The sequence below is a fragment of the Anas platyrhynchos genome, chromosome 7, assembly GCF_047663525.1.
Source record: "Anas platyrhynchos isolate ZD024472 breed Pekin duck chromosome 7, IASCAAS_PekinDuck_T2T, whole genome shotgun sequence".
Taxonomy (NCBI): Eukaryota; Metazoa; Chordata; class Aves; order Anseriformes; family Anatidae; genus Anas; species Anas platyrhynchos.
Genome location: NC_092593.1, coordinates 30,564,629 through 30,581,640, shown reverse-complemented (window position 1 = coordinate 30,581,640; position 17,012 = coordinate 30,564,629). Strand labels below are relative to the sequence as shown.

Here is a 17,012-nt window from a genome sequence, read left to right as displayed (position 1 = left end):
AACACTGACCAGGCTAAAAGGTTGGGAAAGCAGTGGTCAGGAGGAAATACCAGCACAGACGTTGTGTATGTGCATCGACAGCTCAGCGTATTGCTGTGCAGCCGCCTGTACTGAAAGAGGAGTGTTACAGTGCTGCAGAAGTATTTCAACACCATCATTAGGAGACTGCATTATCAGGCTATTTGGTTATGCTGTTTAGCAGATAATACTGAATAAAAGTGTTATACTAACAAAAAAAAATGATTGAGCTTATTCAAGTCCAAATTATATAATCCTTGCATTTAGAAGCAAGGATTTTGAAATCTAGTACACCATCAAAAAAATCTGTATTTAGGGCCAAAAATTACTCTTTCATTACAACTGAAATTTGGAATAGCACCCTCAGCCTTTCTTCCAGCTGTCCAGAGCAGTACTTTTATCTTGGTGTAGTGCAGCCTGCTAGGAGCCCAGGCACTGGAAGCTCCTGGAAGCAATGAACATCACCAGCGCTCAATTTGACTTATTTCCATGACAGAAGCTTTACACTGCTACTCTAATGTTGAAAAATTCATTGCATCCTGTCAGAAAGTAGTATTTATAGTTATTTTTCCTCTCTGTGAAGCCAGAGTACATTGGCATCATCCCTGTAGTACTGAAATACTTTCTCCTGCAGTTAAAGTCTGATCGGAGATTTCAACATCTCTGCTTTAGCTGTTTTGGAGCATTTCTGTGAATATAAACTTCAGATTGAGCAGTTTTCAGCAACAAATTCATCTTCAGGAAAACTTAGACTTGCATCTTTTAACAAAATTCCTTAAAATTTAACCAAAACCTTCAAGTTCGGAGGAGCCACGAGCATACAGCCCCTGCTAGTATCAGGTTTCTGTACTTTGATGTGTACTGATTTCACTATTAAACTCTGGCCCTCACGTGTGAAAAAGTTAACCCAAGCTAACAAAAATTCTGATTGACCTTCGTATATTGATAGACAGCAAGAAAAGTCTCTCAATGATTTCCTGGAAGAGCAAATGAAGCCTCCATTGCTCATAGCTGACCATCAGACAGCAGCTTGCAGCACAGACCGCTGCTGTCTCAGTGCAGTATTAGAAGGGTTAAGGAGCCATCTACTGGCAGCTCCAACAAACTGGAGAATGCAGCAAAGCTAATAACATTTCAATTACAAATTAATTATGTACAGTGCATTTAATTATCCATGGATTCAAACTGTCCATGGATAATTCAAATGAAGCACTTTCACGGGGATGTGCAGTCTGCTACTTATCTGCCAACAATGTAAATTAGATGCTGATAGATTCTGGGTGCCTGATCTGGCAATAGGAAGATGACTGAAAAGCAGCGTGCTGACTTCAGTTACATTAGCACCTACCAACGCCAGGAAAATAGATTCAGGCCACTTTATAGATTTAAGTCATTGCCTTAAAACAGAAAGCCCAGGAAAATACCTGTTTAAGGGCCAACCAGAACTGAGCTTCTTCATTGTATCTCCACATAATTGGTGGGGAAAAAAGGGGACAAAAAAGGACAACAAAAGGTGTGAAAATACTGAACGTTTTTCCTTAAGAGTTAAAATGAAACCGTAGGCTGATTAAAACCTTCAGGCTCCATTTTAGAGAGCTGCTAACCACTGAAGCCACCTCTGAGCCAAACAGGGAAGATCTGCATCTCCAGACTGCAGCAGCCCCACGGAAGAAATGACATGGTTCCCTTTGAAGTACCTGAGCAGAGATCAACCCCTGCCAAAAGCTCCAACAGCCTCAGTAGCCTCCCCCACCCCAATTCTCCACATCACATCACACTGCAGCATCAGACACACAGGTATGGAGGAAACACTGCAGAACAGCTACACTACTCCCCAGACTTCATACAGATGCAGCACCTCTCAGAGCAAAACACACAGTGCTTCTTAATGTTAACTTAAACGGAGCAGTAACCCATGTCAGTCTCTGAGACATCACCAGGGTCATAAACATGAGCAACAAGAGGAGAATGCATCACAGCAAGAGCAGATCCCATGGTGACAGAGCCTACCAGGGTGGTAGTGCATGCACATGCAGCTGGTAAACTTGACTAGACAGCATGCCACTAGCCCAAACCCCAGCCAGGGAAAAGTAGGTTTCAAGGGGAGCAGTCTCGCCTTACCTCAACTGACATCCTCCCCAGGCACACACAGACAACAAAAGCGAAAAATTTATTGTTATCTTATGCTTCAGAAGATAAAGGGAAGCATGAGAAACATCAGGAGAGCCCAGGTGATAGCCCATGCATTAGCAGTACTGAATTTCATAAGGAACTCTGAGTCAATTTCCACACATTAAAACAGATTTCAGAGTCAGTACGTGAAATGCAAATATTGTTCTTTAAGAAGGCACAAGTTTCTTTTAGCAACTAACCTACAGCTTACCTTTTTCTTCCCAGATTTTAATTATCCAAAGAACACCCATCACACCACCATTGCTACATGACCGCTGCAACATTACTCTTCTCTGCTTTCCTCCAGACGTATTTATAACCTGCCAGGTGCTGACTGAATTCACCTGCAAGTGCAAATCAGTGGGGCTGATTTGCATTTGCTGCAGGTGTCTGAGCCCTTAGACAACGGGATACTCAGCAGAAAAACCTGTGTCTAAGGCTGCTGCATGGTTCAATTCAATGAAAACCCTAAGCTTGCTCTCTCCACTGTACCTGTATGCAGGCTTAGGAATATAAAACAGACCTCTGAAAATAGATAAATAGAAGATAGATAAAAACATCTGACCTTAAAAGGGCAGTTAGTATTGCTGTACTATTTTAATCCATCATTTTATTCAAGCTTGCATACTCAATGCATTGCAGGACTGAGAAGTTACCCTTTACAGTTTTACACACAGATAAATGTTCACAGAACTGCCTAGGTGCACGTATCCATTTTTGCAGGATATTCATATTATTTTTCATGATATGATGCATTGTTTTCTTTAATCCCTGTTATTAATGCTAAATAGTCCCAGCTTTCTAACAGAAGAGAAAGCTTTATTTTCCTTGATGAAGCCATTCTGAACTCGGAGGTACCACTTGACATACTCTAGGGCTGACATGAGACATGTAGCTGCAAATAAAGTGCCACATGCCAAAGATGGCATTGTTTCCACCTCACCCCATCGGCAGCACAGCAGAGCAAGTAAATTTAACAGCTTTCATCTACTATTCTTTTCCCCTGTCTTCCATCCATTTTTACTGTACAGGCACACACGCACTCTTGGTGTTTTTGAAACGTGTCCATAAAAATGAACTGTGGGGCTTTGAGGGAAGACGTTCATGACTTAATTCCTCCTGCACTGTCTGTCAGTCAAACACTAGGCTTCTGATAAATACAACCTATGGATTTTGTATGCTTCCTTCCTGGAAACAGCAGCTTCAACTGGGGAAAAAAAAAAAAAAAAAAGGAAAGGAAAAAAAAAGAAAAAAAAAAAGGAGAGAAGAATGCTGCCTCGTTACCCATTGACTCCTCCAGCCATCACTTCTGTTGCTGAGCGAAGCAGCAGAGCTCAGAAGAGCCACTGGAAAGTGATTAAAATTTGGCAGTAGAATGTCTAAACCACTGGCGTTTCTATAGCAATAGGGAGAGTGCAAGATGTGAAAAAGCCTGTAGCATTGCTGCCATCCTGCTGTGAACCAGAGGTATAGTGCTCTCACTTTGGAGCTGGAAAGCCCAATTCTGCAGACCCCCCTTCAAATTTAACAGGCTCCATTTTAATTCCTTGGATAACTGCAAATTAAATGCTACGTTGTAAGCCAGAAGATTGCATACCAGCCTATTTTACCAAAAGATGAGCATTCAGTAGCCACGTCGTGCCTCTCTCCCCGTCTGTTTTGACCTCAGAAACCTGGGGAAGGATCCTATGGGCAACCAGTGTAAAGCTGCTGGTGGTCTGCTTGCCACTGACCTCCAAGTCCAGGTTTTAGCAGCTGAATTTGGGTTGGGAAATGCAGCACAAGCATAGCAGTCAGCATGATCTGATTTGGGTTGGGTTCTCCACGTTAGATTCCTAAACAGAGACCATTTGATTTGCCAGGTCTACTGAGCAGAGCCAGCACTATCCATGAGTGCTGAACGTTCCCAGAAAAAAAAGTAAACCAAGCTAATTTTAACTGCTGAAATATGGATTCAAAAGCATAATTACAGGCACCCGGGTATGAAATTGTAGCCATTTTAATCAACTTCTTGCGTCCTCTCTCCCATTTTCTCTTAGGTGGCTAAGCAGCTGCAGCCTTCAGTCGTGTGGATTGGAGAGACAGAAAAAACATTTTATAAATCAGTGCCGAAGGCTGAAGAACAGGTGAGTTGCTCCCTTTTTATTTCAGTGCAGATAATTTCTCCTGTTGCCTTACAGCAGACACAAAGGAACAGGTGTATTTCTTAGCTTAGCACATACCAATATGACCAGACCTGCCAAAGCTTGCTTGTTAATAGCTTGTCTCACTAACATTTTTTTTTTCTTTTAAGAGAGTCTTGTGACCTCTTGGGGGCTCTTAAGAAGTCACATTTCTCTCCTACACACCCGTACTTGCTTTATTTAAAAATAGTCCAGTCGCTGCTCATCAGTGCACTGAAAAGCAGAAGAGAATAATGGAGAATTTCAAAATATGAGGAGAGAAACTAAAAGTTAGGATGAGCTTAAATTGTTCAGCTCTATTAATTTGAGAAATTGGATGGAGCCAAAGTGAACAATAAAGGAACAAGGATAAATTTCCACTGTGAAAACAAAGAGCATATATTAAATAGTTATGTTTACAGATTATTTTCGTTGGACTCCCAGGAGTCCCATTTCCATTGCTTCCATTCCTTCCTGTCTTGTGTAGCTTCCCCACTAGAAAGAAAATTAAAACACTGCCCAATAGGCACGGCAACTCAGCAACCACAGCAGAGAGCAATTCCCCTGAAATCCTGATTAGGTTCATGCTGCTTGCAAAATATTTTGATTTTAGAGCTCCGTGTGAAAAATTAAACCTTATTTCCTAAGGCAAGTCCTGCGTGTCTAGGCTACGTGACGGACACACGCCTGGTGTTTTGGAAGACCTCATCACCTTGGATGAGGCTGTTAACTTCTGCGAGGGCTGCACGAGCTGATGGGTGTGCACTGATCGATGCCCTCTGGTGGTCCTTACACCAAAAGCAAACCTTTCTCTTCAGCTCAAATTTTCACAGCAGGTGCAGATGAGGATTCAAATTAAAACTAGGGACCAAAGATTGCCTGGCGCACTCATGATTTTTAACTGTTTTGAAAGCCTCCAGTGAGGAAAAATTTCTCCCCGTGCCCTCCTCAGAGTCAGGGGTATCACCCCTGTCCTTGCAATCCAATCACTGGATCTGCAGGTATTTAATGAAATGTCTCCTCTGCACTTGGTGCGAGTGGGGGGCTCCAGGCTTGGAATCACTCATGTCCCACTTAGCTCACAGCATAACCAATATTCAGAGCCAGGGAGCATGAAAGAGGAGGGACAGGCAGAGGCAACGGGCAGTGTGGGGAGCCTTGCCTAGGAGGACTCAGGAGAGGTGGGCTTTGGAGAAGACGAGCTAAATTCAGCCCTCAGAAGCTGGAGGGACTGGAAGTGACTTTACTAATCCCAGCATGACATTTCTGGTACCGTGACTGAGAACCTGGTAAAAAGACAACTCAAATTCTTCAAATGCCCACTCAAAAATAGTCTCTCTCCAGTCCTCTGTAAGGGATGCAAAGCAGTCAAATATCAAATATGTTATGGTAACCCAGTTGCCAAGGATGATGTGCAAGCAGTTCAGCCACTCATACTTACGCAAATAGGGGTCACCTTCACGATTCACCCCACTTTTCTCCAGCTCAGGTGCACATGATGGAGAGATCCTGGCTTGCCTGTTTGACAGCTTCTCTTGCTGCTGATATATTTCTTTCAAGGCGGAGGAGATATTATTAGCTTTCAGTACATATCCATTGAATGTGTGCACTGTGGACACACATCAGTTTCAAAGTGTAACAGGAGCTGCTGGCACACAACTGCCAGTCTATCTTAGTAGGCTTAACACGAGAGTGGAACTTTTCACTTGTGTCTGGAACTGGCACAGCCATTTAAAATTTTAAAATTAAGATGAGCACATCTAACAAACCATGAATTAGTGCTAACAAACCATGAATTAGTGCGAATCTGTGGATATTATGTCATCCAAAAACTTGATGTTTGAAATGTAAGGAATAAATTAGGACTTATTTTCACAAGTAAGGGGTGAAAAAGGAAGCAGACAATTTAAAAAAAAAAAAAAAAAAAAAACAACTCTGCATTTTCTAATAGAGTCTATTTTCCCAGCAGAAGACATCTTATTAACATTAGGAAGGTTTGTCTGAAATTGAGGAAAGATTTCTCAGGTACCTGCTTACTATATAGTAAAAATCACAAGGTGACCCAGTGAAAGGTTTTCAAGTGAGTGTGACTGACTTGGATGTTAAGTCTCAAACATTTCTGGAGAGGCCTCTAAGTCATTAGACTTTTCTGAATATAATATACCACCCTAACCCATTTATTCAGTTATGCCTTTGTTAACTGTAGAGCGACATCACAGCAATTTGAAGAAGCTTCTCCAACCAATACTCACTTGAGCATTACCAAATGTAACTATCCAATAAGAAGTTTTGCTCAACAATCATCTGTTCTGTAAACAGTAGTTCAATTTTTATAATAAGGTCAAATAGTATTTATCACAAAGAAATGAAAGTTGAGTTCAAAGAGCTTGCGTTCCTGGGTTAGAGCCTCAGCAAACTAAAATTACAGCAGAAATCAGGGAGCATATCTTTCACATTTAAAACACCAGTAGGGGTTGGTAGATCATAATGTCCAAGAGCTGTGAGGATTCCAGACCAGGTTACGCACCAAGGTAATTTTTCTATCTGTTAAGATTCATCAGGTGCACAGGTCCAAGCAATATTTCTCCTGGAACTGGAAGTCAGGCTTTCCTTCTTTAAATGAGTTGTTGCTTCCTTCCTGCTTTTCAAGAAGAGGAGCAGCAGATGCACTAGTAAAAGACACATGCACCCAAACCCACAAATACATAGGCAGAAATCAACTCGAATTGCAGAAGACAAAGGCTTTCTACTTAGGTTGAGAATCTAGTCTGTTTATACTAAATGCAAATAGACTTCTGAAAAAGAGCCCAAAATCCCATTGTATATAACATGTCTATGTCCAATGTACATGTCTATGTTACTTGTATCTAGCATAGCTTCACCTCATTCCCTCTAAATTGTCAGTATTAATAACAATTCTTGCCTCCTTGTGTTTACATGTACACTCTGAAGATTAGCCCAAAACGTCTGGAAAAGATTCTCCCCAAATTCCTTAAGGCTTTGAAAGCACAGGACAGAGTGCTGCTAGTGGGAACCACCAGACGTCCCTTCGATGCCAATCTCAAACCTTTCTGCAAAGTTTACCAGAAAATTATTATGATTCCTAGGCCTGACTATGCTTCAAGATTTGGCAAGTATTTCAAATCATTGTGACAATTACTGCTGCTTAACATCCATGTTTATTGTCTGGTTATCCTCAAAATTGTTTTTAAGTTCAGTTTGTACCCCAGGTACTTCTCAGTTCTGGATAATTTAAGTAATACTGGAACACGCTACCCCAAAGATCAGATATTAAGAGTGGAAGCTGGGAAAATGGTTTAAAATGCTCTCCTGTGGTGACTAACATTTCTTCTCAAGTTTTTGTTTAGAGTGCATTGAAATCAGCCCAAGCTGTTGGTTTTTTTTTTCAGTAAATGAATGATAGGATTCTGTTTCAGTGCACATTTTCTATTTTAAGCTTTTCTTTCTACACAGGGAATTTCTGTTGTTCCTATCTAGTTTCCAGATTCTAAACAATACATTTTTGGGCCTCTCCATAAACAGAACAATGTCTGGAGGATTGGGTTTTGTTGCTATCAAATTCAATTTTTGAACTTACAGATTATGAGGGACATTGTAGAGACATCCAAGATTTTGCATTTCTAGCCTACCAAATGTTTACAGTGGTAGACAGGCCCTCCCAAAGTCTGATAAATTCATTGGGTAACAACAATGCTGCAAGTCAAAGCTTCTAAGGAGAACTGTGCCTTTTATTCGACCAACTTACATGGCTAGAAAAAAAAGACAAACTTTTAAGCATGGAAGTTTGTCTTCAGGTTTGAATTGCCTTGCAGTCTGAAATAGCTAAGCATTGACTAGGATGAAATGTTCCAAATTAAACTTAATAATGTGAATCAATTACTGCAAGAAAAATGGTAGTTGTTCACATCCTTCAGAAGTGGCTGGCAGATGGGCTTTTGTTCCCAGAAGTATGTATTTTTTTCTGGTTACATCATGTGATTTAATACACTTCTCCGGGTACTATGGATTCTAGATGTGGGGACTTGTAAAAAGAAGGGCTTTTCAGGTTCAGTCTAAAGATGATGTGGAAAAAAGATTTAGGACTATTCACAATGATACCAAACACTTCCAAGTTAGGACTCTCAGTGGTGCATTTCTCCTACCGGCAGCTGCTAGCATGAATATCCCTGTTGATCATCAGATCAAGGGAAACACTCCTTTCATGCCATTGATCTCAGATGGATCACACCCCAGAAGAATACAGAATTAAAAGAAACCACATTCAGTTCAGGGACCTCGCTACACAACTGCACTCTGAGTAAACCAGACAATATTACTCCACATACTCACCTTATTACAAAATGATGCAACTGTATTGTGAAGTCCATTTTTGTAGTGCCTTTCATGGAGGCAGCCAAGGTATAGAGATGATGTGTGTTTGGGCAAGCTTAAGACAGGTTTTGACTGCCTAGCGTATTGTAAATCTCTCCCACATTCAATAATTTTCATAGTGTGGATGGGAAATGGTCTCTAAGCGAGCTAACATGTGTTTCATGTTAGGTTACAGCTCTGATAAATTACTAACAGATAAGGGACATGAGTAAGACCTAGAGAAAGGAGGTGATAGCATCTGAATTTAGCTAGTTCACTGCTGGGGATTCAACCTGTCACATTCTGGGATTCTCACCACTAATTTGGAGTCACAAAAAGGGCCAGCCAAAGGGATTTCAACTTGCAAACTTCAGAACGCCCCCAAAAAGTTAACTCTTGACATTTTAAAGCAGATTAAACTTGTAGTTTTAATTATCTGACATTGTCCCATTTAAGTGCCTGGCTTTTTCTTTAGCTCACACCTTCCCTGAAGTTCAATGGAAATAAGATACTAACAGTATGGAGCAGTCACCTTCCTATTGTGACAATTTCCAGTGCCTGACACCCAATTTGAGAACTAAAGAAACCTATTTGGGCAGAAAAGCCATGGCATAACAAACATTCATAGCCACTGTGCACAAACTTTGTGTGTTCACTACAACCCTTTGTTTTGCTACAAACCAGAATACTCCAATCTGTGCTTGATGGAAACTGCAAGCATACAATGGAAATCAGTAAACTGGGAGAGTCACGGTCCTCTCCTGGTTTCCTGCTATTAATCACCTGGTGGGTAATTATCTCATATTTATGCATGACCCTTCCTGCAAGATAAGCTGCAGCACCAAATACACAGCTATGCAGAAGCAGCGCTCGCTGTTGTGTGCATCAATTCCTCTGTTATAAATCACTGATACGACCCATAGTTATTGAGCATGGTTATAAATCCAGTGGAAGATCACAGTTTGCCCAAGAGAAAAAGGTAGTACAAAGTTGTCAATAGTTATGGGCACAAGTCCCTAAGTATCTACGCTACAATCCAAGGAAAAGTCAGGCAATTTTCTCCATTACGTGACCGACCCAGCAGCCAGTAACAAACTGTCCACCCAGTATTTTCATACTACATATGAAACAAAGGATACTCAAACGAGCTCGTCATCATTCAAGAACCTTTTAAAGACCTTTATGCATGATTCTTGTTTCTTCCAAGTGCTTTCAACATAAAGCTTTAAAGGAAAGTATAGTGAGATGGTATGAAAGTTTTACTAAGCTTCTCTGAGACAGTCCATTACTTTACAAAGGGCAAAACAACAACACAAAACTTTTTACTACTATAACTTTATTTTGGTAAGGAAAATTTGAGGCACTCCACAAACATGTAAAAGCTCCATGTCTCAGTGGTTCGCATCTAAAAGATACAAACAGGTTCACCATTTAATTAAGCAAAATGCCAATCACAGAGAAATTTACACCTGGCATTTGCAACATGTGCCTGCATAGCTGGAGGCCTTTGGCTTCTAAACCAGACATTGAGTCCCCATAGCAGCCCTTGGTTCAGCAGGAGTCACCTGTGATCAGGGTCACAGAAATAAAAGCAGGCTGTTAATAAAGGCACTTCTCTCTGCACACACAAATGGGAAAATTCTGGACGAGCTCTCCCTCCATATACACGCAGGAATATTTAAGTAGTTCTTTCCATTTTCACACACATATCCACCTCACGTTATGTGCCCTTAATGACTTTCTGAAAGTACTGACTGGTAGCCAGCAATGGATCACTAATGGTTTAAGAACAGATGTGCCTAAAGGCCTCTATGCTGCAAATCTGTGGATGAAAGAAGCAGCAAATGAGAAAAAATTGAATCTTGGCTTCGCTGACCGATACCTTTATTTCCCCAGTTCAATTTCCAAACCCAAAAGCAGCATTTCTCATGCTTTCCTTAGTGAATGTCTTTGGCATTCTCTCTTTTCCGGGTCCCGATGAGCAGTGTTATGGAAGCACATCATCCAGCAGAACGGAGGAGTGATCACCAACTTGCTGAACATAAGCTGCCTCGCGAAGGTGTCTGACGGTTTCACCCAGGGACACATCGTCCAGGTGGTGCGAGCTGTCCTGAGCGAGCTGCGCCTCCTGCAGATGCCCAGGAAGCCGCTGCGGACTGCCGAGTTCATGACACCCCTGGCCAGACAGGACCCGGTGTACAGAGAGGAGGAGGAAACGTTTAAGGTGACACTAAGAGCTATGTTAACCGGCTGTCTTTCATCGTCCCCTGTTGTGTCCTTGTCGGCACATCTGATCCAGGGACCTGCTAATTCTGCTGATGGGTTGGCACATCGCTGTTTGAGTGATGATGTATTGCCCGGCGGCGCTGAGCACCCATCTCCCCCATTTTTGGATGTCTGGCAGCCCCGGCTGTTGGGCAGCTGGATGTGCCAGGCGAGTGGTGATTATTACAGGCAGCAGCTCTGCACAGGCAGCGTGCCCGGCTCGCTGCGTTGCTGAACCTGCTGCCTGCACCCAGCTCGTCGCGAGCAGAGCAGCCCTCACATGCACGGGTAAACGATGCATGTGCTGGTGGCACGGTGCACTCATCCCTTTTGGCAGGCCTGGCTGTATTTTCTTGAGACGGCAGAGATCTTGGGCATCTGGGGTCTTCAGGGTGTTCCACACAGGGAGCGGGTCCTGTTTTTTAAAATTTTCTCAGACAGGAATTTTCTCATACAAGTTTTTGTGTAGGGGATTAAAAAATAAATAAATAAATTACTTTCTGCCTCAATTTCCACCCCCCAAGGCCATAAAGTCATGCACCTCAAATATACAGGGATCATCCTGGAGAGAGATACCTTTTCCACATGTAGCTCAGTAATAATTATTCTTCCCTAGACTAGGGTTATTTTTATGCGGTGCTTAATTCTGCTTTCACTGTATTGCATTTGATTTTCCTAATAATGGGAACAGTTTATCAGTCTCAACTACAGGTCCACAATTTATTTGCCATAGTAACTTCAGTGTAGCTTAGGGACAGTTGAACTAGGCTTGAACTAGCTCGCTGAGTACAGCACTAGAGCTTGGGGTGCTGACACCACAGGAAAATGGCACGATACTCAGCTGAGGCTCTAAAAGCCTACTAGCTGCTAGTAAAACCCTTGTCCACTGAGCAGGACGGCCCTGCTGTGCACCCAGGAGAGCTCAAGCCCGCACCAGGGGCCCCAAATGGGGCAGAACTTGAGTACTAAAGCCAAGAGACCCTGCAAAGGATATCTGGTCTCCCCACCCCTGCCAACTTCTACACAGACGTGCTTACAAACCCTTGAGTTCCCCTGGCTGAAAGGGTTTCTTCTCGTGCTGCTCGCTGAATGCCCTCTGGTTTTGAATCCCCGCAGCGCCCTGCACAATAAACAGGATGTAGTTCCACGCAACTTTGTCCAAGTCTTCTTCCACGGCTAACCTAATGATAGTGCATATTTCTCCCAGCCCTGTTGAACACTTTCCAATTTCCATTTTGAGCCATTTGGCTCGCTCAGCGTAGGCAGCATTTGTGATATTTGGCAAATTACTCTTTTTTCCTCATGCTTCCTATCTAAACCAATATCTTTCCTCGGGGAAAGGCTAATGGTTCAGTGTTACAGCGAAGAAAAAGCTCATATCGTTCCCAGCTCCAAGTAGTAATCCATTTGTAGCCTGAAACATGAGAGCTGGTACTTAAAGCAAGTTTAACTCGCAAATACTATTCCCCTTACTACAAATGTGCCTGTTTTGTACAGCACGGGTATGCAGACAGCACTTCATTTGAACACTGGTAAAATGATGCTGTTCTCAGTATCCCATGGCAATCATTCCCTTGCATTAATTAGAGCCCTTAAGAAAGTATTTCCTTTTATCTGTTTTAAATTTGTTTCCCTTAAATGTCATGGAACCCAGCCTCAGCACCTGTAATGTGGCACAGGGGAAGAGGATTGTCAAAATGGCCTGCGCATTAATTAACTCCAGGATCTTCATCTCGTCTCGCACAGAAGCCCCTCTTCCCGAGCCTCTAATCATTGCCATTGCTGGACCTCTTCTGTTGCTTTGCTTTGTCCCTTTTGAAGTGGGGTGGCTAAAACTTAAAGCGGCATTCAAAGCGAAGATTAGCGCTGTGATGAATCTTTGATTTCTATTCACTGGAAACATGAATCTCCCTGTTTGACATTTATATTCTGCCAGTGTTCCAAAATGAATATAAATAATGCAAAAATTTGCGATAATGTGATTTCTTCATCCAATTTACTCGAATTTCTGCCCCAATTATATATCTGCGGTTGTGAAATTGTAAGTTATTGCGCCAGGGTGATGGATAGAAATCCTTTCACAGACAGAGCAGTGGCCCTACGGGAGCAAAGGGTGGCCCAGCCAGCTCTGCCTGGCAGCGACAGGTACAAAATCCATGTGAGACGTAGGAAAGCCCATACCGAAGAGCTGTGGATGTCATCCCTCCAAGCAGCAAGGATTTTTAACTCTGCTCACAGGCAGGGCTCCTCTCCTCGTGCTGCACTGAGGTCCTCAGCCAAGGCCACGGTGGTCAAAACGGGCAGCTCCTGAGCGCACAACTTGTCTTTTGTATCCCACACATGCATGAAGGATCAGAAATAGCCATCTCCAGGCTTCTCCCTGCCATATTCCGTCCCATCTGTGTCTCTTCTGATGGAGGAATGGGTTGGCCATGTTTAGGACAGTGAAATCCAGTGAAATCCATGCTGGGAGTGCAGGGTTTCCTCCCAGACACCTCCCGTCACACCACCAAGATGTGGGTACGTGAGAGGTTGTGTGATGCTTTAATCCATGGAGCCAGGGCTCTTGGAGGGGGAATGCTCAGCGGATTCAGGCAATTAGAGCAGAGATCAGCACTACAGCTGAACGTTTGACAGCTGTCAGGCTTCATTTACCCGCTGACAGTATTTAATCCACAGCACAAGAGGCACCAATAGGGTGACTGTCATCAGCCCCTTTCTGGGACTCAGGGAACCCTTGGACACCCACGGGAACCATCCAGGACTGGGAGAGGAACAAGGGCTCATCTTCCCTCTCCGCTTCCAAAACCTCTTCTCCCCAAAACTTCTCTCTCTCGCTGCTGCCCGCCTATATCACATAAACACAGAGCAGGAAACTGGACAAGGCGAATTCCTACTGGAAGCCTTATCAGGTTCAAGCTGGAGGCAGCATTGTGGATAGATCATGTGGAAAGGACAGACTAGATGGGATGTTATAGGGTGGGAGGGTTGGCAGAGACAGCAGCCCAAACAAAGGGCAGAGGAGACGCGGTGGTGGCATTGAATAGTGGTCTGTGGTCAGAGGAAAGACATTCATTCCTGGGGCAGCGTATGGATGAGTACGGCCAAGAGGGAATGCATTTTATCAATCATGTCAGCACCTACTGGCATTTCAGTCTCCGGCGTAGGCAGGACTTTGCTGATAAAGGTTCCTGTATGTACATGTGGGGAATGACGAGTCCCTGCACATTACTAATTTTAAAGCACTACCCTCTCCTTCGTTTTACATGGCTTTAACATGGCCGAGAACTGCCTTGTTGACATTACAGCCCAGGAGCTTGGCAAGTTTGCAGAGCAACTGTACCAAAATCATTTACAAGTCACAGGACTGTGAACAGGCATCTGAAAGCAATAAACAGGTTTTTAATGTTTGGGGTTTGTTTTGTTTCTTAAGCTCTCTCATTGAAATAAAAACTGTCTGGATTGATTTGCAGAACCATGAGAAGCATATGCTTTGTCTACTGCCAAGTTCCAGACCAGAGGGGGTTTTGACAAGAGCTATATACCTCGGAAATAGGGTTGATCATAGAACTTCTAACATTTCCATAACTATAGCAACACAAATGGCCCGGCTAAGTATTCCTGTTAATGAGACACACTTCAAGCGAGCAATTGCTATACTTCTTGTTATAACAATGTTCTCAAGAGATCTAAGGATTTCATTTCTGCTTCTCCACAAACCAGCCAGGATTTTAAGATTTTTGTAAGGAATGTCCCATTTTACTAGTAAAAAGTCTCTTAGACGTTCTTTCATGATTTTTTTTTTTTTTTAGTATTATTAAAACATATCATGGTTTCTGATTCTCCAGGCTTGGTACGCCAAGACACCTCTGGGTAGAGCACGAAGCAGAGCACTGGCAAAGAGTGAGAAAGCAGGAAAGGGAAAAACAGAAAAAAGAAAATGAAGGAAAAGAGAAAAACTAGCTTCCTCAAGACTTTTGCACACCAGTCACAGCTCTACTTCACCGAAAAGCGGGGAGACGATAGGAAAGCAGATACTTCAGAATAACGCATCGCAAGTTACAGCTACCCCAGGAAAGAGAAGTCATTTCTGAATGTATTTTTAAAAGTTACAAAATAGGATGAGACATCAATGTGACATGTAGCTCTCAGAGGATGAAGAGTTAATGGCCACTGACTTGCTCAAGCATTATTTATTCTAAGAGGTTTTAGGGGGCAGAGGGGTTCATTACTCAGGACTGAAACATGCCATCAACTTTTAGGCTATCCTCATTTATTTCAGCAAGTAACTCTCCTTAAAAATTGATGTCACATTAATGTCTTTCATTACTTTAATATCCTATATGCTTTATAAAACTAACTGCTTTATATATCTGTAAGTCTAATGTGTTACAGTTCTCAATAAAACTATTACGGCTATAAAGACTGCTTTTTAATTGGGATGGATTATAAGACACTTAATGCAATCTACCAGAAGCTGAATATTTACATAGCCACACGAGGACCAGCACTTTTTCACCTTTTGATGCATCACAGAAAGCAACATTAAAAAGCAGAACAAGAGCAAAAGCAAACGGTGAGGTTAGGTTTAGTGGATGTCCTGAGAATCTATTTTGTAGTACAAAACCCTGTCCAATTATCTTGTTTGCCCAAACTGCAATGTATCTGTTGCTCAAAATAAATAAACAAATAAATAAATAAATAAATAAATTATATGCAACAGAACAGCAGTGGTTATGGCATTGGGGAATATGGTCACGGAGCCTCAGCTTTCTAAAAGGTTGTTTCCTGCTGTGTTAAACCCAATCCAGCCCAGACTGCTTTAGCCTTTTCTTCTAAACCCAGTCCTGCAAGCTCTGTGTGTGCAAGGAACCCATGTGTGAGCATCTGCCTCAACACTTTCAGACTTTGGGCACAAAGCAAGGTGCTGATGCAGCCTGTGGGATCACAGCAGATGTTTCTGTGTGACTGGGCACCTGGAGCTCTGTGACACGAATGCTGTCTTCACAGAAGGACCTGAGCCACTTGGAGGGGCAGATTCCCTGGTCCTGTGCTTTGATGTAGCGTTTCCTACTCATTAGAGTGGGTTAGGCCTAAAGTCCAGCTATCACAAGGAGCAAGTCCAGGGAGCTAAGCCTGCTCAGAAACACAGAGCACCAAGTAGTCCGTGGTAGTATTTGGACAGGTATTTGTAAACAGATGCACCATGCACGCCCTGCAGTTACAGTTCACTTTGGGCGCAATTCTGGGTCACAGCAACTGCTCACTGTGTGTTAACATCTTCTTAATATGTCTTCTGGGTAAAAGGGAATGATCACATTTTAATCCTTCCTGTATCTTTGTAGTGTACCTCCCAACCCCTTGCTGCCCCGCTTCCCTGCTGGAACAGAGTCGTTTCATCAAAAATACACTGGCCAGGGTCTTGTAGAAAATGTGCTCTGACCCAGGTGCTTCGTACATAAGATGTTTTAGGACAGAAATTCTGCAGAAAGGCGAACACCCACCCAGAAACCTGCTTGAGAAGCTGCTGTAACACAGCATGCTGTGACGGGGGTGGAATTGAGCCCTTCCTGCTCGTAATGAGAAATCAGCTGGAAAAGAGATGCTCCTGGAGAAGGTGAAGTCAGAACAAAAGCCCGTAAAGATTCCTATAGGCAACTAACTGTAGAGAAAACAATTCAAGTAATCATATCATTGAGCACAGCGGAGGGAACTGGATGGCTCTGGTTAATAAAGTGAATTTTCTCCCTGAGGGAAGGGAAGAACAGTCTGTCGTGCTCACACAACACATGGGCTAGAGCTGCCCTGACTCGGGCTTCCCGTGGTCCTTTTTGTCTGCTTCCTCCTGGCTGCCTGGCGCAGATTTCAGCCATCCCACCTTGAGGCTGTGTCCCCAGAGCTGCCCCAGAGGATACAAATCCCAGGAGAGGAAATTCTTGCTGTGCAAACCTCGGGACTGCTCCTCGCGTGTGAGTCCTCGCCACCAGCCTCCAGCCACCCCAGCAGGAACCCTGACACCAGGGA

General features: G+C 43.1%; 2 protein-coding genes across 6 annotated transcripts in view; one reads left to right on the top strand and one right to left on the bottom strand.

Annotated features, from left to right (window-relative positions):
* ACKR3 (atypical chemokine receptor 3) overlaps positions 1-2,492 on the bottom strand; it is a 139,531-nt gene extending 137,039 nt beyond the window's left edge. For all 5 annotated transcript variants that reach the window (XR_011810753.1, XR_011810755.1, XR_011810754.1 and 2 more), the window contains exon 1: positions 2,402-2,492. The gene's annotated coding sequence lies outside the window, so the exon portion shown is untranslated. The remainder of the gene's footprint in view (positions 1-2,401) is intronic.
* The window catches only part of IQCA1 (IQ motif containing with AAA domain 1), a 104,542-nt gene extending 88,079 nt beyond the window's left edge, over positions 1-16,463 (top strand). The window contains exons 16-19 of the mRNA XM_027461157.3: positions 4,230-4,316; positions 7,305-7,482; positions 10,709-10,947; positions 14,837-16,463. Of these exons, the coding sequence (XP_027316958.3) occupies positions 4,230-4,316; positions 7,305-7,482; positions 10,709-10,947; positions 14,837-14,932 (600 nt within the window). The 3' untranslated portion in view covers positions 14,933-16,463. The remainder of the gene's footprint in view (positions 1-4,229; positions 4,317-7,304; positions 7,483-10,708; positions 10,948-14,836) is intronic.
* The last annotated feature ends 549 nt before the right edge of the window (positions 16,464-17,012 follow it).